At 36.1% G+C, this 22,627-nt stretch overlaps 5 protein-coding genes across 5 annotated transcripts; 3 read left to right on the top strand and 2 right to left on the bottom strand.

The window, feature by feature from the left end:
• Positions 1 to 1,108: 1,108 nt before the first annotated feature.
• On the top strand, positions 1,109 to 3,762 carry LOC116122111 (very-long-chain 3-oxoacyl-CoA reductase 1-like). Its single transcript, XM_031408022.1, has 3 exons — positions 1,109 to 2,035; positions 2,162 to 2,231; positions 3,433 to 3,762. Exons 1-3 carry the CDS (start codon positions 1,398 to 1,400, stop codon positions 3,685 to 3,687), a joined length of 963 nt encoding a protein of 320 aa, XP_031263882.1. The 5' UTR covers positions 1,109 to 1,397; the 3' UTR covers positions 3,688 to 3,762.
• A 1,475-nt stretch (positions 3,763 to 5,237) lies between these two features.
• Positions 5,238 to 10,695, top strand: LOC116122086. The gene is made up of 6 exons (XM_031408002.1): positions 5,238 to 5,436; positions 5,994 to 6,061; positions 6,159 to 7,524; positions 7,670 to 9,469; positions 9,990 to 10,044; positions 10,457 to 10,695. The coding sequence occupies exons 1-6, from the start codon at positions 5,307 to 5,309 to the stop codon at positions 10,611 to 10,613; spliced, it is 3,576 nt and encodes a 1,191-aa protein (XP_031263862.1). The 5' UTR covers positions 5,238 to 5,306; the 3' UTR covers positions 10,614 to 10,695.
• A 1,591-nt stretch (positions 10,696 to 12,286) lies between these two features.
• LOC116122106 lies at positions 12,287 to 13,235 on the bottom strand. Its single transcript, XM_031408018.1, has one exon. The coding sequence runs from the start codon at positions 13,219 to 13,221 to the stop codon at positions 12,457 to 12,459; it is 765 nt and encodes a 254-aa protein (XP_031263878.1). The 5' UTR covers positions 13,222 to 13,235; the 3' UTR covers positions 12,287 to 12,456.
• Positions 13,236 to 15,295: 2,060 nt separating this feature from the next.
• On the bottom strand, positions 15,296 to 16,205 carry LOC116122103 (photosystem II core complex proteins psbY, chloroplastic). The gene has a single exon (XM_031408015.1). It carries the CDS (start codon positions 16,070 to 16,072, stop codon positions 15,509 to 15,511), a length of 564 nt encoding a protein of 187 aa, XP_031263875.1. The 5' UTR covers positions 16,073 to 16,205; the 3' UTR covers positions 15,296 to 15,508.
• A 754-nt stretch (positions 16,206 to 16,959) lies between these two features.
• Positions 16,960 to 21,867, top strand: LOC116122101 (ALBINO3-like protein 1, chloroplastic). Its single transcript, XM_031408014.1, has 11 exons — positions 16,960 to 17,389; positions 17,515 to 17,625; positions 17,722 to 17,796; positions 17,952 to 18,012; positions 18,269 to 18,342; positions 18,456 to 18,560; positions 18,928 to 19,035; positions 19,816 to 19,919; positions 20,031 to 20,231; positions 20,310 to 20,673; positions 21,385 to 21,867. The coding sequence occupies exons 1-11, from the start codon at positions 17,069 to 17,071 to the stop codon at positions 21,466 to 21,468; spliced, it is 1,608 nt and encodes a 535-aa protein (XP_031263874.1). The 5' UTR covers positions 16,960 to 17,068; the 3' UTR covers positions 21,469 to 21,867.
• Positions 21,868 to 22,627: the final 760 nt, after the last annotated feature.

Genomic DNA, 22,627 nt, shown 5'->3' with positions numbered 1-22,627 from the left:
TCATTTCTTTTAACAGCCTACATTTGAGATTTTGTTAAAATACCTTAACACATAAAAGTTTGCTAAACGGCCGACAATGGTTGCTGGCGAGCGGTAGGGGTCTTGAGTGGCCTACAATTTGTTTTAAATACAAGGGTATTATTGTCTAAAAACTTAATTAATTAGGAATAAAATTATAATGACAGGTTCTTGTAAGTTAATTTCAAAATAAAGACATTATTATCCAAATTTTTTATTAATAAGGGATAAAATTTTACCAAAATTAAAATTATCAAGCACCTATATAACAAATCATAATTATTATTAGTTTTAAAATATTACAAGAATTTTATATTATTTGATAAGCAAACGTGATAATCTAGCAGTATAATATAACATTCTTATAAATTTTGGGCTTGTTAAAATGCATTATTAATTCATTGGTTGATTATCTTCCAAGTGTGTGGATTGTTTATAGAAACCATCACCTACCTTCAAGTCATTAATTAATGTAGCCCCATATATTTTCTCTTAAATTCTAAACTACTATCTCCTGTCTATTTCATGGTGCATCCCAGATTGATTTTTTATTTGATTTATTTTTTACTTACTTCTTGGTATTGTTGAATATTGATGATATATAATGTTTGACGATATTAATTATGAAATTTTTAATGAACTGTACCTGTACTAAATAAATAAGACCCACTTTTTCTTAATTACATTGCATGGATCAATTAAACCAAACCCAATATAGTAAATCTGTCACACCACCACCTGACACGTGTGCCCTTGAACTAAAGTCCATAGCTGTTCTGGTACTGTGAAGTGACTGAAGTCTACCAGCAAAATAACCTTTTCCCCCATGCGGTATGATTGACTAATAAGATCATCCTAAAGTAACAAAAACTCTCTCGTTGTTAAAATGAATGGCATAAGGGTAATTTCGTAATTTTATTAACTCTCGATAGTGCAAGTTGTAATGATACTAACGACCGATAAAATTTTGTTATTTTCAGAAACATTAGGAACTTTTTTGTTAGTTAATCATACTTCAGGGTTTTAAGGATTAAAAATAACATAAAAAATAAAATCAAAACTGAGAAACACAAATAGCAAAATCGAAAGCATGTTTGAGTTCAAATCAGACCAGTTAATTGTCTGGCATCGTTAGTTAAATGCGGCGGTTTTCAGCTCATCTACTTTACCCACCTCTATTAATAACTTCGATTCCCCATCCTCCCCTGTCCTTCTCTGCCTAATCCTTAAATCATAGACTCTTCTCCGTTCAACAACTTCACCTAAATTCATTACCAATACTCCCAACACTCATTATTTATCTCTTCTCAACAATACCCACTTCTTAGATTCGTGTTTTTTTCTTTCAAGATCCAAAGATTACACTTTGCATACCAATCATGGACCAGTGTTTTCTTGATACTCTCAAAACTCAGCCACGTTGGGTTCTTGTTTTGTTCACTATTGGTTCTCTTTCGCTTTTCAAGTTTTCTTTTAGTGTTCTCTACTGGGTTTATGTTTCCTTTCTAAGACCTGCTAAGAATTTGAAGAAATACGGTTCGTGGGCTGTTGTGACTGGACCCACCGATGGTATCGGGAAAGGTTTTGCATTTGAGTTGGCTAGAAAAGGACTTAATCTTGTCCTTGTTGGCCGTAATCCTGATAAACTAGAAGATGTTTCGGATTCTATTATGGCTAAGTATGGCAAAACCCAGATCAAGAGTGTTGTTGTTGATTTCAGTGGTGATATTGATGAGGGTGTTAATAAAATTAAAGAGGTTATTGAGGGATTGGATGTTGGTGTTTTGATTAACAATGTCGGAATTTCATACCCTTATGCAAGGTTTTTTCACGAGGTTGATGAGGAGTTGTTGAATAATTTGATTAAGGTTAACGTTGAAGGTACTACTAAGGTTACTCAAGCGGTTTTGGCTGGGATGTTGAAGAGGAAGAAAGGTGCTATTGTTAATCTTGGTTCTGGTGCTGCCATTATAATTCCTTCTGATCCTCTGTATTCTGTCTATGCCGCCACAAAAGCGTAAGGATTTATTTATTTTTGTTCATTTTGATTTTTGTAGAACGATTATTTTTTTCAATGTCCGAGTGGTGAAAAACTTTTTTTGTAATTTTTTTTTTTTTTTTTTTTTTTTGTGGTAATTTTCAGGTATATCGATCAATTTTCAAGGTGTTTGTATGTTGAATATAAGAAAAGCGGAATTGATGTGCAGTGTCAGGTACCTTTTGCAATGTTTCAAGTCATTATCCTAGCACTTTTAGTAGCAAGTATAAGAGTTGTACGGCAAAATAATATGATTTCTTCTGCATCAATTTTCTTTTTTACGTTTTTATATGTGAGTGGTTTCCAAATTAATATATGTTTTCGGTAGAAGCTTAATGTTAGCAGATCAATTTTGTTGAAACTTGTTGAGCTTCATATCAGATTATAGATTTCAGCCACTCTTTGCATCACTACTTGACTTGCTTAAGTAACTGCTAACCAATCAAATCTTTGTTTATTAGAGGCAGAACAGCACTCTATGTTTTTCTAGAATCAAGTGGCTGTGATTGGTTCATACCTATATTTATGAATAATAGCTCTCCAGCATGCATTTCTTTACGCAAAAAAGATATACAAGATGATTAGCTAGTTGGAGTATTAGGTAGAAGCTTGCTTTTCTTTCTGAAAATCTGATATGTTGGTCATGGTTGGTTAATTTAATTCAACTATGCTGTTTTGTTCACAATGTCACGTTTCTTTTTTTCAAATGAAGATGCTCAATCTGTTCACGACTTGAAGCATTTATTAGAATATTTGTTAGAGATTGTCTTTTCTTGTGTTTTCTCCAGTCAATATTCTAGTAAATGAATAGGATCATTTGTTATGAAGTCTTATTAGATTAGCTGAAGCGGTTGTTTACTAGCAAATTGACAAGGCTCTGTACTCTGTAAATCATATTCTTTTCACTGAACAGATTATCAGCTTTACTTAGATTTGCTTTCTGATAGTTGTGATGCTCTTCATGATAAGCATATCAGATGAAGATGGGTAGTGAGACTGAATCTTGCTTACAACTGAATTGCTCTTTTGCAACTTCAGATGGCAGAAATAATAGACAAGATGAGGAAATAAATGAGACTGTTATGTGCTGTGGAAATAGACATTTTGTTATCCCACCTGCTTATATCCTTTAGCATTTGAGGTTTTAGCTACTAACCGGTAGAAGTAGGGCCAACGTCTAGGGTGAGTTATAGTTTGTCGATATTAAATTCTGTAGACAGTTCTGTTTAATGTGAAAAAACTTCGGTGCTTATCACCAATCAGTGATGTCTTAAGCAATTAAGATGTTCATAAACCAAGAGTTTGCTATTGGAACTAACTTTTCTATTTGCCTGTTTTTGATTTATTTTCTCTAACTGAGAGTTATCTGTATACAGGTTCCATTATATGTGGCAACCAAGATGGCGTCAATCAAGAGATCTTCATTCTTTGTTCCATCAACTGATGGTTATGCACGGGCAGCTATGCGGTGGATAGGTTATGAACCTCGTTGCACACCCTACTGGCCTCATTCCTTCCTCTGGTATTTGCTGAATTTACTGCCAGAGAGTGGTATCGATGCCTGGCGTCTGAAGTTTAACCTTGGGGTTAGAAAAAGAGGACAACTCAAAGATTCAAGGAAGAAGGAATAGACAGTTTTATTATCTATTGTTTTGTTGGGGAAGTTGGCGAGGATACGCAGTCTGATTAGTGGATATAACCTTAAAAAAGTAAAAAACTAGTTGTATGGTTGGAATAGTTATCTTCCTTCCACACATTTTCCTCAAATTGTAGTTGGTGTTAATGGTTAATTTTGAGTTGTGTATTATGATCAAAACTTCTCTTTATTTTCCTTGCAGTTATTTAATAGTCTTGAACTTCCCATTCTGTAGTAGATGTTTGAGATGGAAAAGTGAAAACCCTTTTTCGTATCTTGAGATATTTAATGTACATCATCAATCACAAGTTATACATGGTACTTGAATTCATGGAAGAAATCCTGGTGGGTTGTTGCTTCTCAGGTTCATGCAAATTAGAAATGTCTGCAAATGAGATAGAAATAGAATGGCCCAAATTTAAGCCTTCATATTGTAGTGAGCACTCGCCATTTTGACTCAATCTACAATCATTGACTTATGTAAGTTGCATGTTTTCATCGAAGGTCACCCACCCTTTTTGATATTATATATGAATGAGGACTAAATAAAATTTGGATGCAGCTATATGCACCCAATAGAATTTTTATTATACCAATTATTATAAAAATTTAAAATCAAAATTGATAGATTAGTTCTTATAACCAGTGTTTTAAAACCCAACTAGGGGTGAAATCTGGCAAAGTAGCCAGGTCTCGAGTTGATCGGTTTGACCGATGGGTCAGATCGATGACATTATCATGTAAGAGGATTGAAATCTAGCAAAAACGCCCTTAAAAATTATCATAAGTCCCTATAGGTTTAAAATCTTGCAAAAACACCCTAAATTACACTACCGGTGTCGACAACCTATGCCAAATAAGGCTTGTTTCCAGCGTCACCACGAATACTCTTCTCTCAACCTCCTGACCAAAACCCATCTCACCCCACCCTCGTTCGCCTTACCAATCGTCAATAAGTCAACAACAGCTCGCTGTTTTCGGTGATCGATTTTTGCAATTTTTAGTCATTTCACACTGGAAATCACCTTTGTTGTCACCTTTTGACTCACTGATCATTTCTCTTTAAAAGCCCCAATATTCTAGTCACTAATTGTTCGTCGATCGTCGTCCTAATCTCTAGGGTTTGTCATGAACAATCAAAACTAAAAAGTCATTCGGTAAAGGCCTTGGGTCCCCATTGAACCGGTTGAACTGGCCGAGCTAAGCCGGGTTTTAAAACACAGCTTATAATACAATAGAAAATATACTCACAAGAAGAAATTTTATTTAAAGATGATGAAAAATTATTTTTTAATGTTTGCACTTCTAAACAATGTGTGAGGAATGCAATTTTAGCTACTAATAGAATATCTCAAATATAAAAGAAAATTACGTTGCTGTTGACCCGGGCCTGGGCCAAGTGGACGGTCGGGCCATGTCTGACCCGATTCGGCACTTTAGACTTGGAGACGTAAGGAGCGCGGTTCCTTCCAATTGATGCTATGCCACCATAGCCAAAGCCAAACCCTCAACACAAAACCCCTCCATTCTACACAAGCATTTAGCTTCTTCTCCTCCGCACTTCTCGCTTCATATATACATTCTTCACTTTTTTTTTTCTATCTGATTCTATCAATGGAGAAACCCACTTCTATTTCTGATTCTGGTGGAACCACTACCTACGATACTGTCTTCATAGACACCAGCCTCGATACTCACTTGGCCATGATCGTCTCCGGTTCCGACACTGTTTCGGACCTCAAAAGTATTTACACTTAATTCTTTGTGTTTCCAAAGTGTTCTTGTTGCGGCAATTCCATGATTATAATTAATACGAAAAGACTCCTAATTTTTGCCTTTTTTTTTAATCTCTTTTGTGGAGTAACTAGAGAAATATAACTAAAGAGTGAATTTTCAGATGATGCTTGTGCTATCTTTCCGTTTAAAAGTATTTCTTGTGAGACTGAAGTGTTAAGTAAGTAGTAATTAATCAATCTTGATAAGTCATTTTAATTGAAGAAGAATATTTTTTCATATTTGAAGATGTAGATAAGTTGTCATTAGAAATTTAGTTACTGGGTTTTATAGATATTGAGAAAAAAATTTGTGCCAAGGTCTAGAATCAGTAGAAAAATTTTATCTGTGGGAGTTGATAGCTTCTGTTGTCTTATTACAATCTAAAGACTTGAGAATTAGTTGTGTAGCAAAGTTTGAATTACATTATGAATAGCTTGCAATCCTTAAAACGTTTATGTTTTGTTTAACTACTTTCAACTTTTAGATTCTGTTTCTAATGACTTATTTATGCTATTGATGGTGCAGGGAGAATACTGCATGAATACCCATTGTGCTTTCCTAACATTAGTGGGATTAAAATTCATGCTTTAAAGGTGACTTCTTTATCTTGCAGTTTAAGGCTGTTGATTATATTACCTGTTGATTACATGGCTTACATTTATGGGGTTTGGGGTTTTGTGAATTCAACAGGTTAAACGTAAAGGACACTTTTATCATTTATCAGATTCCATGTTTGTAAAAAGTGCATTTGATGGAGTCAGCAAAAGCTGGTTTCTTTCTGTTGATGCTTCAATTGTAGAGGAGCAGAGTGAAAACCAGCATACTGGGAAATCCAATTTTGGACACCTAGGAGCCTCTTGTGGCATCACAGGTAATCCTTCAGCTGATGGGGTTGCTCTTCTGGCTGATGCTTCTCCCAGAAGGTTGTCCAATATTGATGATTCAACATTGACACAAGTTCACAGAGACCAGAATGGAAAACAGAAACCTTCTACTCAGAGTACTTGCAACATCTTGGCTCTGGATAACAATAATAGGTCAGATATGAAGTTAAAGGAGAAACGTTCTAGTAAAGATAGCATAACATGTACTGAATGTAAGGAAAACAACTTCAGGAATGGAATTAATGATGTGCAATTCAATGCAATGGAAGGGGCTCCAGAAACTGTATCTGTGACGAAGAAAAAACCTAAAGCAAAAAGGAGGAGGGAGGATGAAGTAAGTGACCATATTTCAAACGAAGAGAATGTGCCAGCTCATGTATCTGATGAAGATGAATCACAGCAAGACATGGTCCTGGATAACTCTTTGGTCACTGACGGTAGAGGTACAGTAGTTACTCGTGATATGCAAATGGGAAGCAAATATAATGCTGATGAACATTGCAGGATTTCAGCTTCTGATATCAACCAGAAATCAGGCAGGGAGCTGCTGATGACTGATGTTCTCTATGAGGGAACTGCAGCTTCAGGAAAAAATTTTGAGTGCGATACTTCTAAGAATGTTGATGTTAATGCGAAGTGCAATACATCATTGGAAGAAGCTTCACCCAGGCCTGCTGCTAATAAAAAGCAGAAGACTGCAAGGAAAGATGAGATTGGAAATTCTTCAAAAGAAAACAGGCTTCTGGCATGTGATTCTACTAGAGAGACCTTGGTGCCAGAGATTACAATTTCTCAGTGCTCTTTTGGGAACAAACAAAAAGGCACAAACACTACCTTGGACCATTTATCTTCTGAAATGTCGAAGGATGACAATTTGTTGACAACCGATGCAAGCAGTGGAAGAAAGAAAAGAAAAAAGAAATCATCAAAATTTCTTGATCAAGTTGTAGCTGCAGTTCCTTCTTCTGCACAAGATGAGAGGAGGGTGCACCCTGGGGACACTGTTGGAGTTCATCACAGGAATTTGGAAAACGAACATGATGCAGCAGTTCTTCCTTCACAAAGTGTCCATGGTGCCACGATTTCTGAACCATATTCAGTGCCTTTGAAGAAAAATCTTTATGTTCCCCTGCAAGAAGAGGGGGAAAACAATAAAGTACCTTGTTCATTAGGTAAGGTCCTTTTGTTGTTTTGATGTGCGATTTTATGTGGCTTTTGTCTTTGATTAAATCAAATTTTTATTCGACTTCAGTTTCTTTATTTGTGAGAAAACAAAGACATGAGTTGCTGATATTCATACTGGTTTCCATTTTGTAGAAGTTGATACAAGTGGCAAAGGTGTCGGCAATGTTGAAAGCAAGAATGTTTCACCTGAATTAACAGCTCCATCTGCAGCAAAACAAATGAGAATTTCAGTGGATCATCATGTCGGTGAAGCAGAAGGCAATCCTCCCCTCCCTGTCCAAGAGGCTAGTAGTCTTAATAAGAATTCAGGGGTTACCAAGTGTGAGAATGTCATTGTTCATGATTGTCAGAAATTTGGAGGTGATCAAACTGGCAGAGTTGCAGAAGGAAAAGAATTGTCTCAAAGTAAAGATTCAGAAGCAATGCCCCCAGTAAAGGTCACCCCTTCAGGCAGTGATGAAGTAGTAGTTGCTTCTAATTTGGTTGATGCTAATGGAAATGTGGACCGGGATACCAATGTAAAGTTAGAACCTCCAAAATCTTCAAAGAAAAAAAGGAAGTCCAAAAAATCTCAGGATCCTTCTTCATCGGTTACGAAGCATAAAACAGGTTCTGGGATTGGCATTTCTTCAACCGAGCCACATGAGACAATTCATACCGATCATTCAAGTGATAAATCTAAGAAAGAGGAAAGCTTTATGTCCCCAGTCAAGGGGAAAGAAATTCCAAAAATGACAGCAGTGAATAATTCTGTTTTGGCTAATGACATGGATTCTGATAATGTGATTCGAAATGTGTTGGAATCCTTGAAGGATATCAGCGAAATCCCAATGAATGCGGAAAATAAGGATGAGAAATCAAGAAAGAAAACCAAGAGAAAACGAAATTCTGCTGCTAAGAACCCACCAGAATTGCTAGAAGAAGATGAAAATGTTAGTTGTAAGAATGTGACGCTGTCAACTGATGGCACTAGGGACGCGAAGGTGGATGCATCATTGAAATTGACGAAGAAGGCAAGCTTAGTGAAGACAAGTTCTGAAAACAAGCTAAATGGATCAAATCTGGAATCTGAAAATAATACTGGCATTGAAACAAGTCCTCTTCAAGATCAAAATGGTAATTTCCCTACAAGTGGCCGTTCAAATGAAGCTAATAATAAAATGGAAGCATCCTGTGAAAGTGATAGGACTATCGTTAATGATAATTTTGTGCCCAACCAACAACAGCATCTGATTGATGTTTCTCACAATATGCCTGTTCAAAAGGTGACGGAAAAAAAAGGAGTAGAGAAAGAGGTAAAAGCCAGCAAGAAGAAGAAAAAACTTGATGCACACTCTAATGGCCCCTCACCCGATTTACAAAATACACTGAAGTTATTTGAGAACCAAAGGAGTGGAGGAAAAGTTCAAGCTGTTGACTCTAGCAGTGTTGAACCACAGAGATCATTGTCAAAGGGTGAGGGTGATAACCCAAAGATTCATCCTAAAACAAAGCTGGCAAGAGTCTCTGGAAGTGAGGCTAAAAACAACTCTGGTAAGTTATCAAAAAAAGAGGAAGCTACAAGGCCCAATGCTGTCAATGGTTCTGCAACTCATACTCGTTCAGATAAAAGCAAACAAAACATTGCTGCATCAGACTCTAGCTTGTCTAGTTCTAAAAACATACTTCCCGAAGGTCAAAGGGGTGACAGGCATCAATTTCGTTTGGACGTTGGAGATGTTTCCAGTAAATACTATAATGGGGAAGTAGTATATAGCTCACAACATAAGAAGAGCTTGTTAGCTACATCAGGCTCAATTTTTAAGGAAGATAGTTATGAGAGTTCAGATGATGAAGATGGGGTATATAATTCAGATGCCAGCACCAGAACTCCATCTGATAATTCCTTGTCATCTGACTACTCAGATGGGGATAGCGGTGCGCAACAGAATGGTAATTTAACATCTTGAATTTTGAATGTATTTAATATTACCAGACTAATTGTATTGTAAGTTTATTGACCAATGGTTTTCATTGTTCTTTTGTCACTGCTCTTAGACTATAAGATGAATAATCAATAAGTGATGATGATTAAAAACTGTCTGCACAGCTGGTGAGATGTTTACTAGGTTGTACACTTGTTCTTTTTGTTAATGGTGGATTATGTGTCTCCTTTTTAAAATTTAGCTGAGAGATTGTCTGTTGTTTCGTTTCAGTCCCTGCCAACATCTTTGGTTGACATTGTTTGAACTGTCAGAACTTGTAGATAACTAATAATCTTGTCAAAGTGTTCTCCTGAAAGCTTAGTTCATAAGCTGTGTTTTGTAGAGTGGTTTCTGACTACATTGTCTTCTTTGACATGAAACATATTCTAATGTACAATATTTTCGTCTTTTTGTGGTTATTACTACTTTCTTTTCCCTGGTGGGTAGTTGCAGCTAATTTCTTCTATTTAATTTCAAATTTGTTGCAGGAACTAGTGGCTCAAAAAGGAAAGAAAGTGGTGGAAGAAACATCACAAATTCATTGTAAGTTTAATTTTATCATTGTGAGATCAATCTGTTTTTCTTTTTTTTCCTGGTGCTAATGTTGGCAATTTAGTTGCACATTTAGGTTAACTTTTTGTCAATCAAAAGTCTAAACCCTATAAGACTTCTTTCTGGTTATAATAATTATGCATTTGGTGAATCTGCTTACATGCAAAAGTTTGGTGAATATATTTTACATATATGTTTCTGCTGTTTAAATAGTAAATTTTGGTTGTGTTTAAACTTTGAACGTGTTTTGAAATTTTTTAAAAATTTGAAAAAGAAATAGAATGAAAGAACAAAAATTCATATCCAATCCGTGGTCAAGTTTAAAACAAATCTGTTTGTCTAAGTTCTATTTTCCAGTAATTTGTGTTTATCTAACAATATGTATTGGTTCATCTTGGAGCAGCTCTAGTGGGACCTTGGAAAAAATCCTTAGAAGCTCAAGCAGCTACAAGGCCGCAAAGCTAAATGCTTCTCAGTCACAAATGCAGAACACAGAAAACCAGCCTCTCGAATTTGTTCCAGATAGCCAGGCAGACCAACAGTCAGCTCCTGCTTGTTAAGTTTGGTTTTTTCAATTTTGTCCCACGAGAGTTTATGCTCTCTTTTTCGCGTCGCCTGCAGAGGTCTCTCTTCTGTTTTCCTGTTAATCATGAGATTCAAAGAGAATGGCATTCAATCTGAGCCATGTTTTTCTAATTCTTTTTTTTTTTTTTTTCTTTTTTGAATCGTTAAATATATGGGAAATTTTGTATTTAAACGGGGGTGAGTTCTTGTTTTGAAGGAAAATTAATGTTGATGGCTGATAAGAAATGTGGCTTGTTTTGTATCCGGTGAAAACTTCAGTATTATTACAATTCACACGTTGAACACATTCATAAATCTTGGTGGATAAATATTTGGGTTATTATAGGCCGGACTACATTTTATCAAAATTTACAATTATAGGAGCTTACAGTAGAAAATTAATGAGAGGACATTAACGTTTAAAATATAACTTCAACTTTATTAAGGTGTTAAGATAATTTTATGTGTTTTTAGTAGTTTCATATAGAAGAAGTGTTTTTAAACTACAAAAAAAAAAAAAAAAAAAAAAACACACACACAGATTAGTAGAAAATGATGTATCCATATAAACTGGGTAGTACCATTTAATAGAAAATTCATCAAATTCGAGTCAGTATGGCTGTATGGGTTCTTTTTCTCTCATCTCCAGTATTGGTTCGGACTAGAAATTGAAATTAAGTAAAATGGAAATTCATCAATTGTTTTCTTTTTCTAATAATAATAATTCAGATCGAAGATTATTATATTTTCCCACTTCAAATAAATGTGAAATCTAAAAATCCTTTTTTCGTAGGAGAGGTTTTTGTTGTAAATCACCACCCGCTTAGTCGACGGTCATTTTAATCAAAATTAAGTTTTTTAATAAAAGTATCAACCCTGAATATTATGTATATAATGTTGGGATATTAAGTTTGGATCTTAAAATAGCAATATCATGTTAATTATAAGAAAATAATATGATGACACTTATAAAATTAGGAATCTAAATCCCAAGTAACGTAATAGTTAATGTGATTTGGCGGGATTTAAAATTGATTGTTTGTGGAAACATCAAACAGGCACCCATGTCTTTCTGTTTTTATTTGTTTCTGCTAATTTGATCCCATTTTTATTGGTTTCCGTTAATTAAATTAAATCCCACCTATTAGAGATAGAGATTCTTCAAAACGGTAGAGCATAATAATGAATGTCCCCTAAAGACTTAACAAATTCATTTTACATATAGAGATGGCCATCCTTTATTCCCTTACTCTTTACTCTATTTACTCCTCATCCCCAAAGTGCTCCCCAGCTTTCATATTCTGCTCCTACCTTTTCGGCTAATTATTTATTTATAAATATGATTTTTCTTAATTAAAACAAACAGATAATGACATCCCTAGCTGTACGCATAAACTTATATATATATATTAGCCCTTTTCTTGAATCCAATTACTAGAGGGAGCTTGCCATTCAAGTACAATAATATTTTTTAATATTAAAAGTCATTTGACGTTAAAAGTTTTGTTTCATTTATTGAGTTTTTGGTTTAAATAATATTATGATTTATCTAATCTTTTAGGTTTATAGAGTGTTAAGTAGAACTTGAACTTAGTTGGAATGTGCACAAATTCCGCCGGATACCTCGGTTATTAAAAAAAAAAAAATGTCAATCACCATTAAAGCCGAAAGTTGTATGGATTTTGATTGGTTTTGGTTGGTGGTCATATCTAATTTCATTTCACGAATCTAGAAAATAATGGAAGAAAATGGATGTTGCCGTAGCCATAGAACATAAACAGCAACAAAAACTATAAACAAACAACATAACCAACAAATTAATCAATACTTCATCATCAATCACCCTTGGATTTGGATTTTCTCTTTCTTCCTAAACACCACCTCTGTATCTAACCCAAACCCGTCAACTTTCCGAACGTCCACCATCTCCGATTTCTTGAACATCTTCACCAACGGTTTACTACTGTATAAGTCATTAGCCGAGTACTTATCACCCCGTCTAGATACCGCCACGTGTAATACACATACCCCACCTGGCTTCAACGTCCGTTCAATCTCCCTAACGAATTTATTCGGATAAAGTGCGTGATCAAACACGTTTGAGAATTCAAAGTCGAAAGTCTCATCGTCAAACGGCTGCTTATGGAAGTCTCCCTTTATAACCAACGGCGGATACGGCACTAAATCGATACCAACCGAGTCGTTTACGCCGATGCGTTTCAAGGCTTCAACTTCTTGGCCAACACGAGCGCCGATACAGAGAGCTTTTGATTGGTTTGAAAGAAGGTTTTTTCGCTTTAACTCATCGAAGAATTTGGCAAACACTTGAATTTTACGATCCCAGTCACGCGTTGTCCATATTTGACGTAGTTTAGGGTTGAGGGTTTTGTTGAGTTGACGTTGAAGGTAGGTTTCGTAGGAGGAGTAGCCGGGTCGGATCTTGAGATCTGCTGAGGTGGGGTCAGTGACGGTTGGGTGGTGGCGGCGGTGGAGGTGGGGTTGGAGAGAGGTGAAGAGAAGGAGGAGAGGTAGAGAAAGGATGAGAGAGATAAGAAAGTATTTGAGAATGGGAGTTTTTGATTGAGTGGCTTTCATGACTTGCATGAAGCCAAATGGAATTCTTGTTTGTGTCTGTATTACTTAATTATAGCTTATAAGGTGTAGGAAAAGGGAAATGATTTAAGAAAAGAAAATTAAAAATAAAATAATGAATTAGGTGAGATAAGCACCATCAATCACATTATAACACAGCTGGGGGTTTAGGTTTGAGGTGCGATTCTAACAAAGTCAATATATGGCCCTTCCTTTTTGTCTCAACCATCGTTGTATTTGTAGGCTCCATCTCCCTTACCTCATTTCAACCTCACAGTCACAGACCATTCCAATATTATAATTCCATTATCTTCAGTTCAATGGAACCATTAAGAGGGGCTTGAGTTGGAGTTTATTTGTTCAACCAGGTGGCCACACCACAGATATAAATGTTAATGGAGTTTAACTGTACACAATTGGAGTTTAAAATGATGAGAAGATGTGATACTTATAACTACCATTAATCATATATAAATTTCCTGTTTCAGGCTAATCCTGAAAAGGGTAAGCTTTATAATTTAATAATAATATTGTTTTTGTTTAAGCTGGGGTTTGGCATTTGAGGCTACTAGTGAAAGTGAAACCCTAAAATGTAGATCATGCATGCAGGCATTTAGAACGGAAGAGAGATTAATAATATGAAGAGTGGTCCAGGTCTACCGCCTTTTACAAAAGAAAAAGAGGTCCAACAACCGGCCAAGCCAGCCAGCCAGCCAGCCCATTGCAATGCCATTCCAACAGGCCACATTACAGCTGGGTGGGAATGATAGTCATCACTAATCATGCATTTTTATTTTTAAGTGCACATTATTGAAATTCTTTCTAAATATGATTACAATGTTTTTAATCTTATCATTATTAACAATATGTGTTCTAAAATATTCCAAACTTAATTTAGTCTAAATTGTTTTTATCCGAACACACAAATTTATTTGATTGGATTGAGTTTAATTCTAGTTGATTTTGAATTGGATAACAATAAAAGTCCAATTCTTTTACTCTTTATTGAAAATGAGTGAAACTTTCATTGGCAATGTTAATTGTATTATTATATTTGGGCTTAAGTCCCACACTGTATATTCTAAGGTTTCCCAATTGTTTTTGTGTCTTACATCACCAAATTGGTTGAATCATCATTCCTATTGAACAATGTATATGTATATTGTTCAGTGTTTTAAAACCTAATCTGGGGTGAAATCCAGCAAAGTGGCTTGGTTCAGATTGACCGGTTTAACCAGTTTAACTGGCAGGTCAAACTGGTGTCCAAAAATTTGAAATCTAACAAAAATACCCTTAAAAATTACATATAAGTCCCTATAGGTTTGAAATCTTACAAAACTACCACCTCAAACACCACCGTCGGTATTGGCAAATAGGGTCTGTTTTCGGCCACGACAACACTCCCTATCACCATGAAAACACTCCCCTTAGTCTCCTAACTAAAACCCATCTCACCTCTCCCTTGTTCCCCTCTCTCCCCCCCCCCCCCCCCCCCCCCCCCCCCCCCCCCCCCCCCCCCCCCCCCCCCCCCCCCCCCCCCCCCCCCTCCATCACGGGCAACAGTAGACTTTTTTCGATGACATAGTTATGCGATTTCCAGTCGATTCACTCATTGAAAATCACCGTCGTTGTCACCATTGCACTCACCGACCATTCCTCTTTAAAAGCCCTAACATTCCAGTCTTCAATTATTCATGGATTGATGTCTTAATTTCTAGGGTTTTCAATGACTAGAAAAATTTGTAACCTGGCCCAATGAAGGCCCCGATTCAATTAGTTCAGTCGGCGGGCTGAGTTTTAAAACACTGATATTATTTCTAATAAATAGATTCTTTTCAACCAAAAATAATAATTATTATTATTATTAATTGACAACACACTCCATTGAATTTGAAAGTCATGAAGATCCCAAATTTTTATTGATCGTGTGGCCAACACCTTACCCATCCCTCCAATTTTCAATCAATAAGGATCATCAATTTTCCCCTTCATGTAGAGTTCTCAGACCTCTTTAGAACATAATCCAACCAGGAATTTAAATAACATAGATGGTAATAGTATAAATGTAAATTACAATGGATTATGATACCCCAATTATACATATTATATCAATCTACCATTAAGTAAACAAGAAGAGGTGATGAGACATAACCATTTCTGATCTGATCTGAGCACTTTAATTACAATTCAACTCGGGAAAAAGAAAAAAAAAGTAGTTCATTAACAATAGGTGCAATTACACAAATAATAATTTTGTTGCATATATCACACCCTACAAAATCCATTCATCGATCTCTCCCTAAGACCTCATCCTGTTGATTTGGTTCAAAGCCGGTTGAAGAATGTTGTAGAGCACCCACAGAATCGCTGGAGCAACAACAAACAGCAGAAGCTGGCCCCTGTTGTCATTTGTAGCATCAGCCAACATCGCAATTTCACTAGCCGATGCATGTGGTGGCATTGACATCAACCCAGCCAATCCACCGAGTCCAAGCCCGATTATCACTCCCTTGGTGCTACGCATCTTGTTTATTTGGTTCAGTGCGGGTTGGAGAATGTTGAAGAGCACCCAACCGATGGCTGGTATGATTGGTAGCAATAGTGCTAAGCCACGGTTGTCACCTTCTGCTATTTCGGCTATTTGTTGTGCTGCAAAAGCTGCATCACAGGAGCTCAAAGTTGAAAAGATTGCTCCTGCAATAGCAGTACCAGCTAGTGCGGCTGAATTGTCAGCCGGTTTTGAGATGGCCAGACCTTTTGGGAGGTTTTGGATGGTTGGTTTGTTGTGGTTGATGTTTTTGGTTGTGTTGATGCTCAAACACTTAGCATTAAGCACAGCCATTGTAGCCATTGTTGCAGCCATTGATGATATGTATGGATTGTGTTAGGCTCTTGAGTCTGATGCTGAATGAAGAATGTCAGTGCTCTCTAGAGTTGTATGGGTGGTTAAGATGGGAAAGTCGAGTTGAAGATTTGATGAGAAATTGAGGCAAATTTAGACCAATAGAGTGATGGCTTTTAGATTCTTCTCTTATCCAAAGGGTGTGACTGGTAAGATATGGACCTCATATTTCATACCCCACCTGCACTTTCTTATCACTTCTTCTTACTGCTCCCATTTCTGAATTTTATGTGGAAAAACTAGTATGTTAATTTTAGGCCCGTTATAGATGTATTCTAATAGGCCCAAGCCCAAGAGGCATGACCCAGAAAACGGAGATAAAGATTTGTGTGATTGTTTCAATCAATTGGAGCTGCAAAAGTCAAATAATTTCAAGATGCTGCAAGCCTGCAATGCCTCATTTCCTAAAATTGAGGCATTTGGACTTTCTTTGTATGTGAATCCATGCGGTGTGATATGCTTACAAAGGGTCTGTTTTAAAAGTGTTTCCAGAAAGTAATTTTCATTTCATCAATGCCTTTTCTTTTTCTTTTTATTTTGTTTGTGTGTATTCATTTGTGTTGTTGCAAGTCCAGGCTCTTACTTGATCGATAATTTTAAAACTATGAAAGATTAATTGAAATGCATCGGGACACATAATAAAAAAAAGATATTCAACTTATAAGGATAACAGAGACATCAGTGAATATTCATACAATCCCACTTCTCTAAAACATAAATAATAGCTTATTAGATTATACTAATATTTAATTAAGCACAATGTTTGCCTGTTTAATTTGATTTATCACGTGAAAAAAAAAAAAGATATTTATTTTATTTATTAATTTTCTTAAATCCCAACAAAGTGGGCATCATGCGTTTATCACTTACAGACTTACTTAGATTCTGCAGCATCTTCAACTGAACCAAACCGAACCAAACCAAAAAATTTAGGGTTTTACAGAAACCTTAAAAATCATGTCCAATTCTCTCTCAGTCAAGCCCAACCTTGTTCTTTCTCCATTTCCGAACCGGACGGATACTCAGAATCCTCTTTTTAATCGAACTCACTTTGCCCACAAACCATTCCTCCGTGGCTCACTTTCTGTTGCCAAATTCGGGTTCAAACCCGACCCACAAAGTGCCGAGGGTGTAATCAAGGAGCTCTTTGGACAAGCTGAAAACATTCTCTTTACAATAGCTGATGCTGCCGTGTCTTCCTCCGACACAGTAACTACAACCAAACCGAACTCTGATTGGCTTTCTGGTATTACTAATGTAATGGAAACTGTTTTGAAGGTATAACAAGTTTATATTAGTATTGGGTTTATGTACAAAAGTTTTTTCCCTTATTTTTGTTATTGGGTTACTATAAAGTTGTCTTTTCTCTTTTTTAATTTTTTTCTTCTTGGGTTTGATTCCAGGTTTTAAAAGATGGACTGTCTACTTTACATGTGCCATATTCATATGGTTTTGCTATTATCCTTCTCACTGTTATTGTTAAGGCCGCTACTTTTCCTTTGACTAAGAAACAGGTTCGTTAGTTCTGTTAAATTGGATTGAGACCTTCTTTTGTTAATGTCACCGTTGCATAGTGCTGTAGATGTAGTAGTTAAACATGTTGTGCACAGGTTGAATCTGCGATGGCTATGCGATCTTTAACACCCCAAATAAAGGCTATTCAGCAAAGATATGCCGGCGATCAGGTCACACTCTTTTCTTTTTATCTGTAAATATGTTTACGTAGCCCAAGACTTTAGAGATTTAATTTGTTAATATATATTGTAGCTATAACCATCTGTTTTTTTAATGGCTGTTTTTGTTTTGATTTGAGAAGTTGGATACTTTTGTCTACTTGCAGGAGAGAATTCAACTTGAAACCGCTCGATTATATAAATTAGCTGGCATAAACCCTCTAGCAGGTACTTATGTTATTTCTAGATTTGAATTGTATTTGAATCTTTGTTTTTTTAATATCTGAGACTTACTAAAATTCCTGAGAAGACTGATTTGAGTTAGGTTCTGTTTTGAGATTCCACATTAATGTGTTTTATTACATGTACCTTATTGTTTTCATTATAATAGCATAGATTATGTTTTTCCTTCTGTTTATTACCAGAACCTCTCTCTAAGTACAACTATTGAAATCACTTCGTCTGTTTTCTTGCCTTATGCCAGGGTGTTTGCCTACACTTGCCACAATACCAGTATGGATTGGCCTATATAGAGCTCTTTCAAATGTGGCAGATGAGGTAGTGTGCTTATTCCATTAATTTGTTATTTACAGCTTGCTGTGGCTGTATTTTCCCTCTTTTCTAGTTGTCTGTTGTGTCTAAATTCTAATTGAATGTTTTGATTAACATAGGGACTCCTTACTGAAGGCTTCTTTTGGATACCCTCTTTGGCTGGTCCTACCACAATTGCCGCTCGACAAAGTGGAAGTGGCATTTCTTGGCTTTTCCCTTTTCAAGTAAGGAATTCTAAACTCATCATTTAGTTTGAATTTCACATCATATGCTTTATAAGCCTTGTACATATTTTACTCCAAGTCATGGTTCTATTTGAGTGTCAAGTGTATAATAGTACTGTTTTTCATCAAAGTTACAAATCATGAACTGCACTATGTTTCTTCTGGTGTTGTACGTGTAATTCAGTTAATTGTGGCTTCTATAAAATGAAATTAGGATGTAAGCTATATTCCTGGTTCATCCCACTCAAGAGATTCCATATGTGGGTCACTATTTTTTGTTCTAATTTTGCTTGATTGATGCTTCTTATTATATATGTGCTGTTGCTTTCATCTTTGAAGTTGCTCATTCTTGGTTCAATGTTCTCAGGATGGTCATCCACCCCTTGGATGGCATGATACCTTCCCGTATCTTGTCTTGCCTGTGTTATTGGTTGTTTCACAGTATATTTCAGTGCAGATCATGCAGGCCTCACAGGTCAGTCACTTTCCAGGTGTAAATGTGTCCGATTACTTGTGAACTAAGTATTTGACCAAGTCTTACCATATATTGGAATGATTTATTGCTTTGTGCTTTATACTAGATGTATACAGCTTGTCAAGCTGAATACCAAACACTGGTGTAATTTTTGGTCCCTGGCGCATGATTAAACTATTTCAAACAACCTGTCTTATAATGTCAAATGATGCTACAAAAATTGCTAAAATCATGTCTTTTTATGTGGCCAAAACAATGGTAAAGAGGGACTAAGCAACATATTGACACTATCACATGCATATGAGCACTTCTCTTTTAGTTTTGCTTTTTAGATATGTGTATATGTGACTTGCTATCCAGTAGGCTCCATCTTAGATTCAGGTGGAAATAAATCTGAAAATGCCTTCAAAATTCTATGTCTTGAATCTCCAATAACTTATGAATCATTGAAAAATATAATATGAGTATTGCTATGCATTCCAAGTTTGGATCCCAATTTTAAAATCCCAAGTTACGTGGCATTAATTTAGAGATACACATCATTGAACACTTAACCATATGATCCACATGTACCATTAATATCATGCTAAATCGGTTTGAATGCAAGACTTGGGAACAAACTTGGGGTATATAGCATTATTCAATATATGATATGAGTGAAATGTTTCTGATTGATTTGATTACTCATTTTTAAGGTATTTTGCATGACATTGTAAATCTTGACCTTTATCATATAATATTGTTTATTTGAGGCAAAAATTGACATTTTTTTACTTTCAGAATAATGATCCAAATGTGAAGACTTCTCAAGCACTGACAAACTTCCTCCCGTTAATGATTGGCTATTTTTCTCTTTCAGTTCCTTCTGGTCTAAGTCTTTATTGGTGAGCAGACGTAAAGCGCTTCTATGCTAGGATTATATCCATCTAGTTTGGAATGATTCCTGTTGACATTCTGCTTATGATTTCCTGCATCTTAAATTTCCATTTATGTAGGTTTACAAATAATATATTGAGTACAGTCCAGCAAGTATGGCTTCAGAAGTTTGGGGGAGCAAAAAATCCAATGAGAGAATTCAGTGATTCAATTAAGGAAGAACTTGAGATTCAGGAACCTGTCTCAAGATTAAACTCCACAAAGGAGGAGGTCAGACAAAGAGAGAAGTTGACAGTGGAGGGAGTACGTCCTGGTGAAAGGTTTGTCGTTAATATTCTCTTATTTTAGTGTTTTTTTACACCATCTATTTTCAGTTGTAATGTGTTGATATACTCCAGATTTAAGCAATTGAAAGAGCAAGAGGCAAGAAAAAGACGAGAAAGAGAAGAGAAGAGGAAAGCTGAAGAGGCGGCAGTTAAGGGAAACCAGTTAACAAACGAGGAACACAAAAATGAAAGGAGTGGACTTGAGGAGGAAAGTGGAGGTGCTGCCAGCTTAGTTGATAAAAAGAATGGAAACCTGCTGTCTGTAACTGGTCAAGATACCGCCAATGTCAAACTTGTGAACGGTGACCAGTCTAGTCAAGAGTTGAATAAAGATGAGAGTACAATCTCTGTATTCAGAACAGAAGATGGTGTGGTTTCTGCTAAGACTGAGGTTGATGGGAGGGAGGAGCAACAATCATATGAAAACTTTGAAAAGGTATATTTGATGTCTTCCCTCCCTAAACTTTAATCCTTTCTGCCTGCTGATCATTTAGTGAACTTAGACAAGGGGAGGTGATTGTTCATGTGCCATTATGTCATTAGTGTCTTTGGTATGTCTGATTATGTCTTTTGCTTATTTGTCCCTTGGTGTGTTCCCATGGGTTGCCATTGGTGTGCCATGTATTGTTCATAACTGCATGTTTGTGTCATTGTGTGTGTCTTTTTCCTCTTTTTTTTTTTTTTTTTTTTAAAATTCCCAGTATGGATCAATTCGATTAGGTATTAGAATGCTATTGGGATTTGAGTACTTACTATAATGAAAACATACTTGAACTAACTGGGAATTGATGCCATCTGTATCATATATAATCAGTATGTGATAGGTTGCTAAGGAAGAAAATGTTGGGTCATATTTAAGAATTAAGAGGAAGTAAGGGGAACTAATCTCCACTATAACAGGGAAGCTTGGTAGCAGATTTCAATATAGGAAAGGGCTGATGTGTTCTATTACTAAACTTACCACTTTTGTCTCTACCTGTATTCTGTTCTTGGGGAGAAATGATCTGTGTAATTCCTGTAATTATTCTAGATGTTAAGACTGATGTCTGATCGTTCTGTGAACCCAATGATCTATGTAATTCCTCTGATAATTCTAGATCTTAGACTGATATGTGTTCATTCTATTACTGGGTTCATGATATCTCAGGAAGCTGTTGAAATATGCAAAAGTTCAGTGACAAACGATAACAAACGTTCTGAAGAAGACACGCACCAAGATGGGAGGGAGTGAGGAACCCAAGAGAATCATTGATGATTTAAAGTTACCATGAAGTACAGGCCTAGTTGTTTGCATGTTAAGTTGGATATGGAAAGCGACTTGAGGGAGGTTATTATTTATTTCCAGCGGAAAGCTATCCTGAATATTCCCACATTGGATTGGTGACATCTCTCCAAATTGAGTGTTACCATGCAGATGACTTGCGGCATCAATACAGTTCTGGAAGTCGCATATACGTAAAGCAAGAGTTGAGATGTAAGAATAGTTTTAATTAATGGCCTTTTGTTATTCTATGTATAAGCTGAAAAATCAAACGCATCATCTTTTTATTTTTCATATGGTCCCCATTTTGGATAGAGCATAAAGAATAATAAGGAATCAAAGGTCCAACAGATGCCATGGGTTACATTATTCCTCACGTTAAGCTTTATAGATTATTAACTGCCCTCCGCTTTTTTTACTTATTTCCTGCAAGAAAGACAGAACATGTAAGGCCCCGTTTGGTTCACGTATTGAGAAAAGTACTATAGTTTTCCCAAAAAAAGTTAACACAAAATTTGTGTTTGGTTCACCCATTTTCAAAATATAATTCTAAATTATTCAATTTCTTTTAAACGCTCTAAATTTGTTAATTTAACTAAACAACCAAAAATAAAAATTTTTAAATTGATAAAAACACCCTAGTAATCCAAATTTACTAGATTTCGGCTATCACTGTCGGAATTTGGTATAATGGCGTACTACTGGTTGAATCTTGTGGATAGTGCGCCGATCTAGTCTTTTTCGATTAGATCCACGCTGGATCTGGTCGAAAAAGGTCAGATCTACGGCCAAAGATCTGGCTGTCAATGGCTAGATTTTTGGCCGTTAACAATCGTCAACGATGGCCAAGATAGGGTCGTCGTTGACGATCAAATGCGGTCAGATCTGACTGTCAATGGCTAGATTTGACCTTTTTCGGCCAGATCCAAGGTGGATCTGACCGGAAAAGGGTATATCAGCGCACGACTGGCAAGATCCAGCCGGTCATGCACCGATACGGCTACTCCGTCCACCCTCCGGCGGTGGTGGCTGACTATCGTATTTAATGAGTGGGTTGGGGGTATTTTTGTTAACTTTAAATATTTTATTATAAGGGTGTTTAGTAAATAAATATACATTGGGAGTATTT

The sequence above is a fragment of the Pistacia vera genome, unplaced genomic scaffold (genome assembly GCF_008641045.1).
Source record: "Pistacia vera cultivar Batoury unplaced genomic scaffold, PisVer_v2 Contig1314, whole genome shotgun sequence".
NCBI lineage: Eukaryota > Viridiplantae > Streptophyta > Magnoliopsida > Sapindales > Anacardiaceae > Pistacia > Pistacia vera.
The sequence above is the reverse complement of the archived record's forward strand: the minus strand, read 5'-3'. Positions and strand labels throughout refer to the sequence as shown.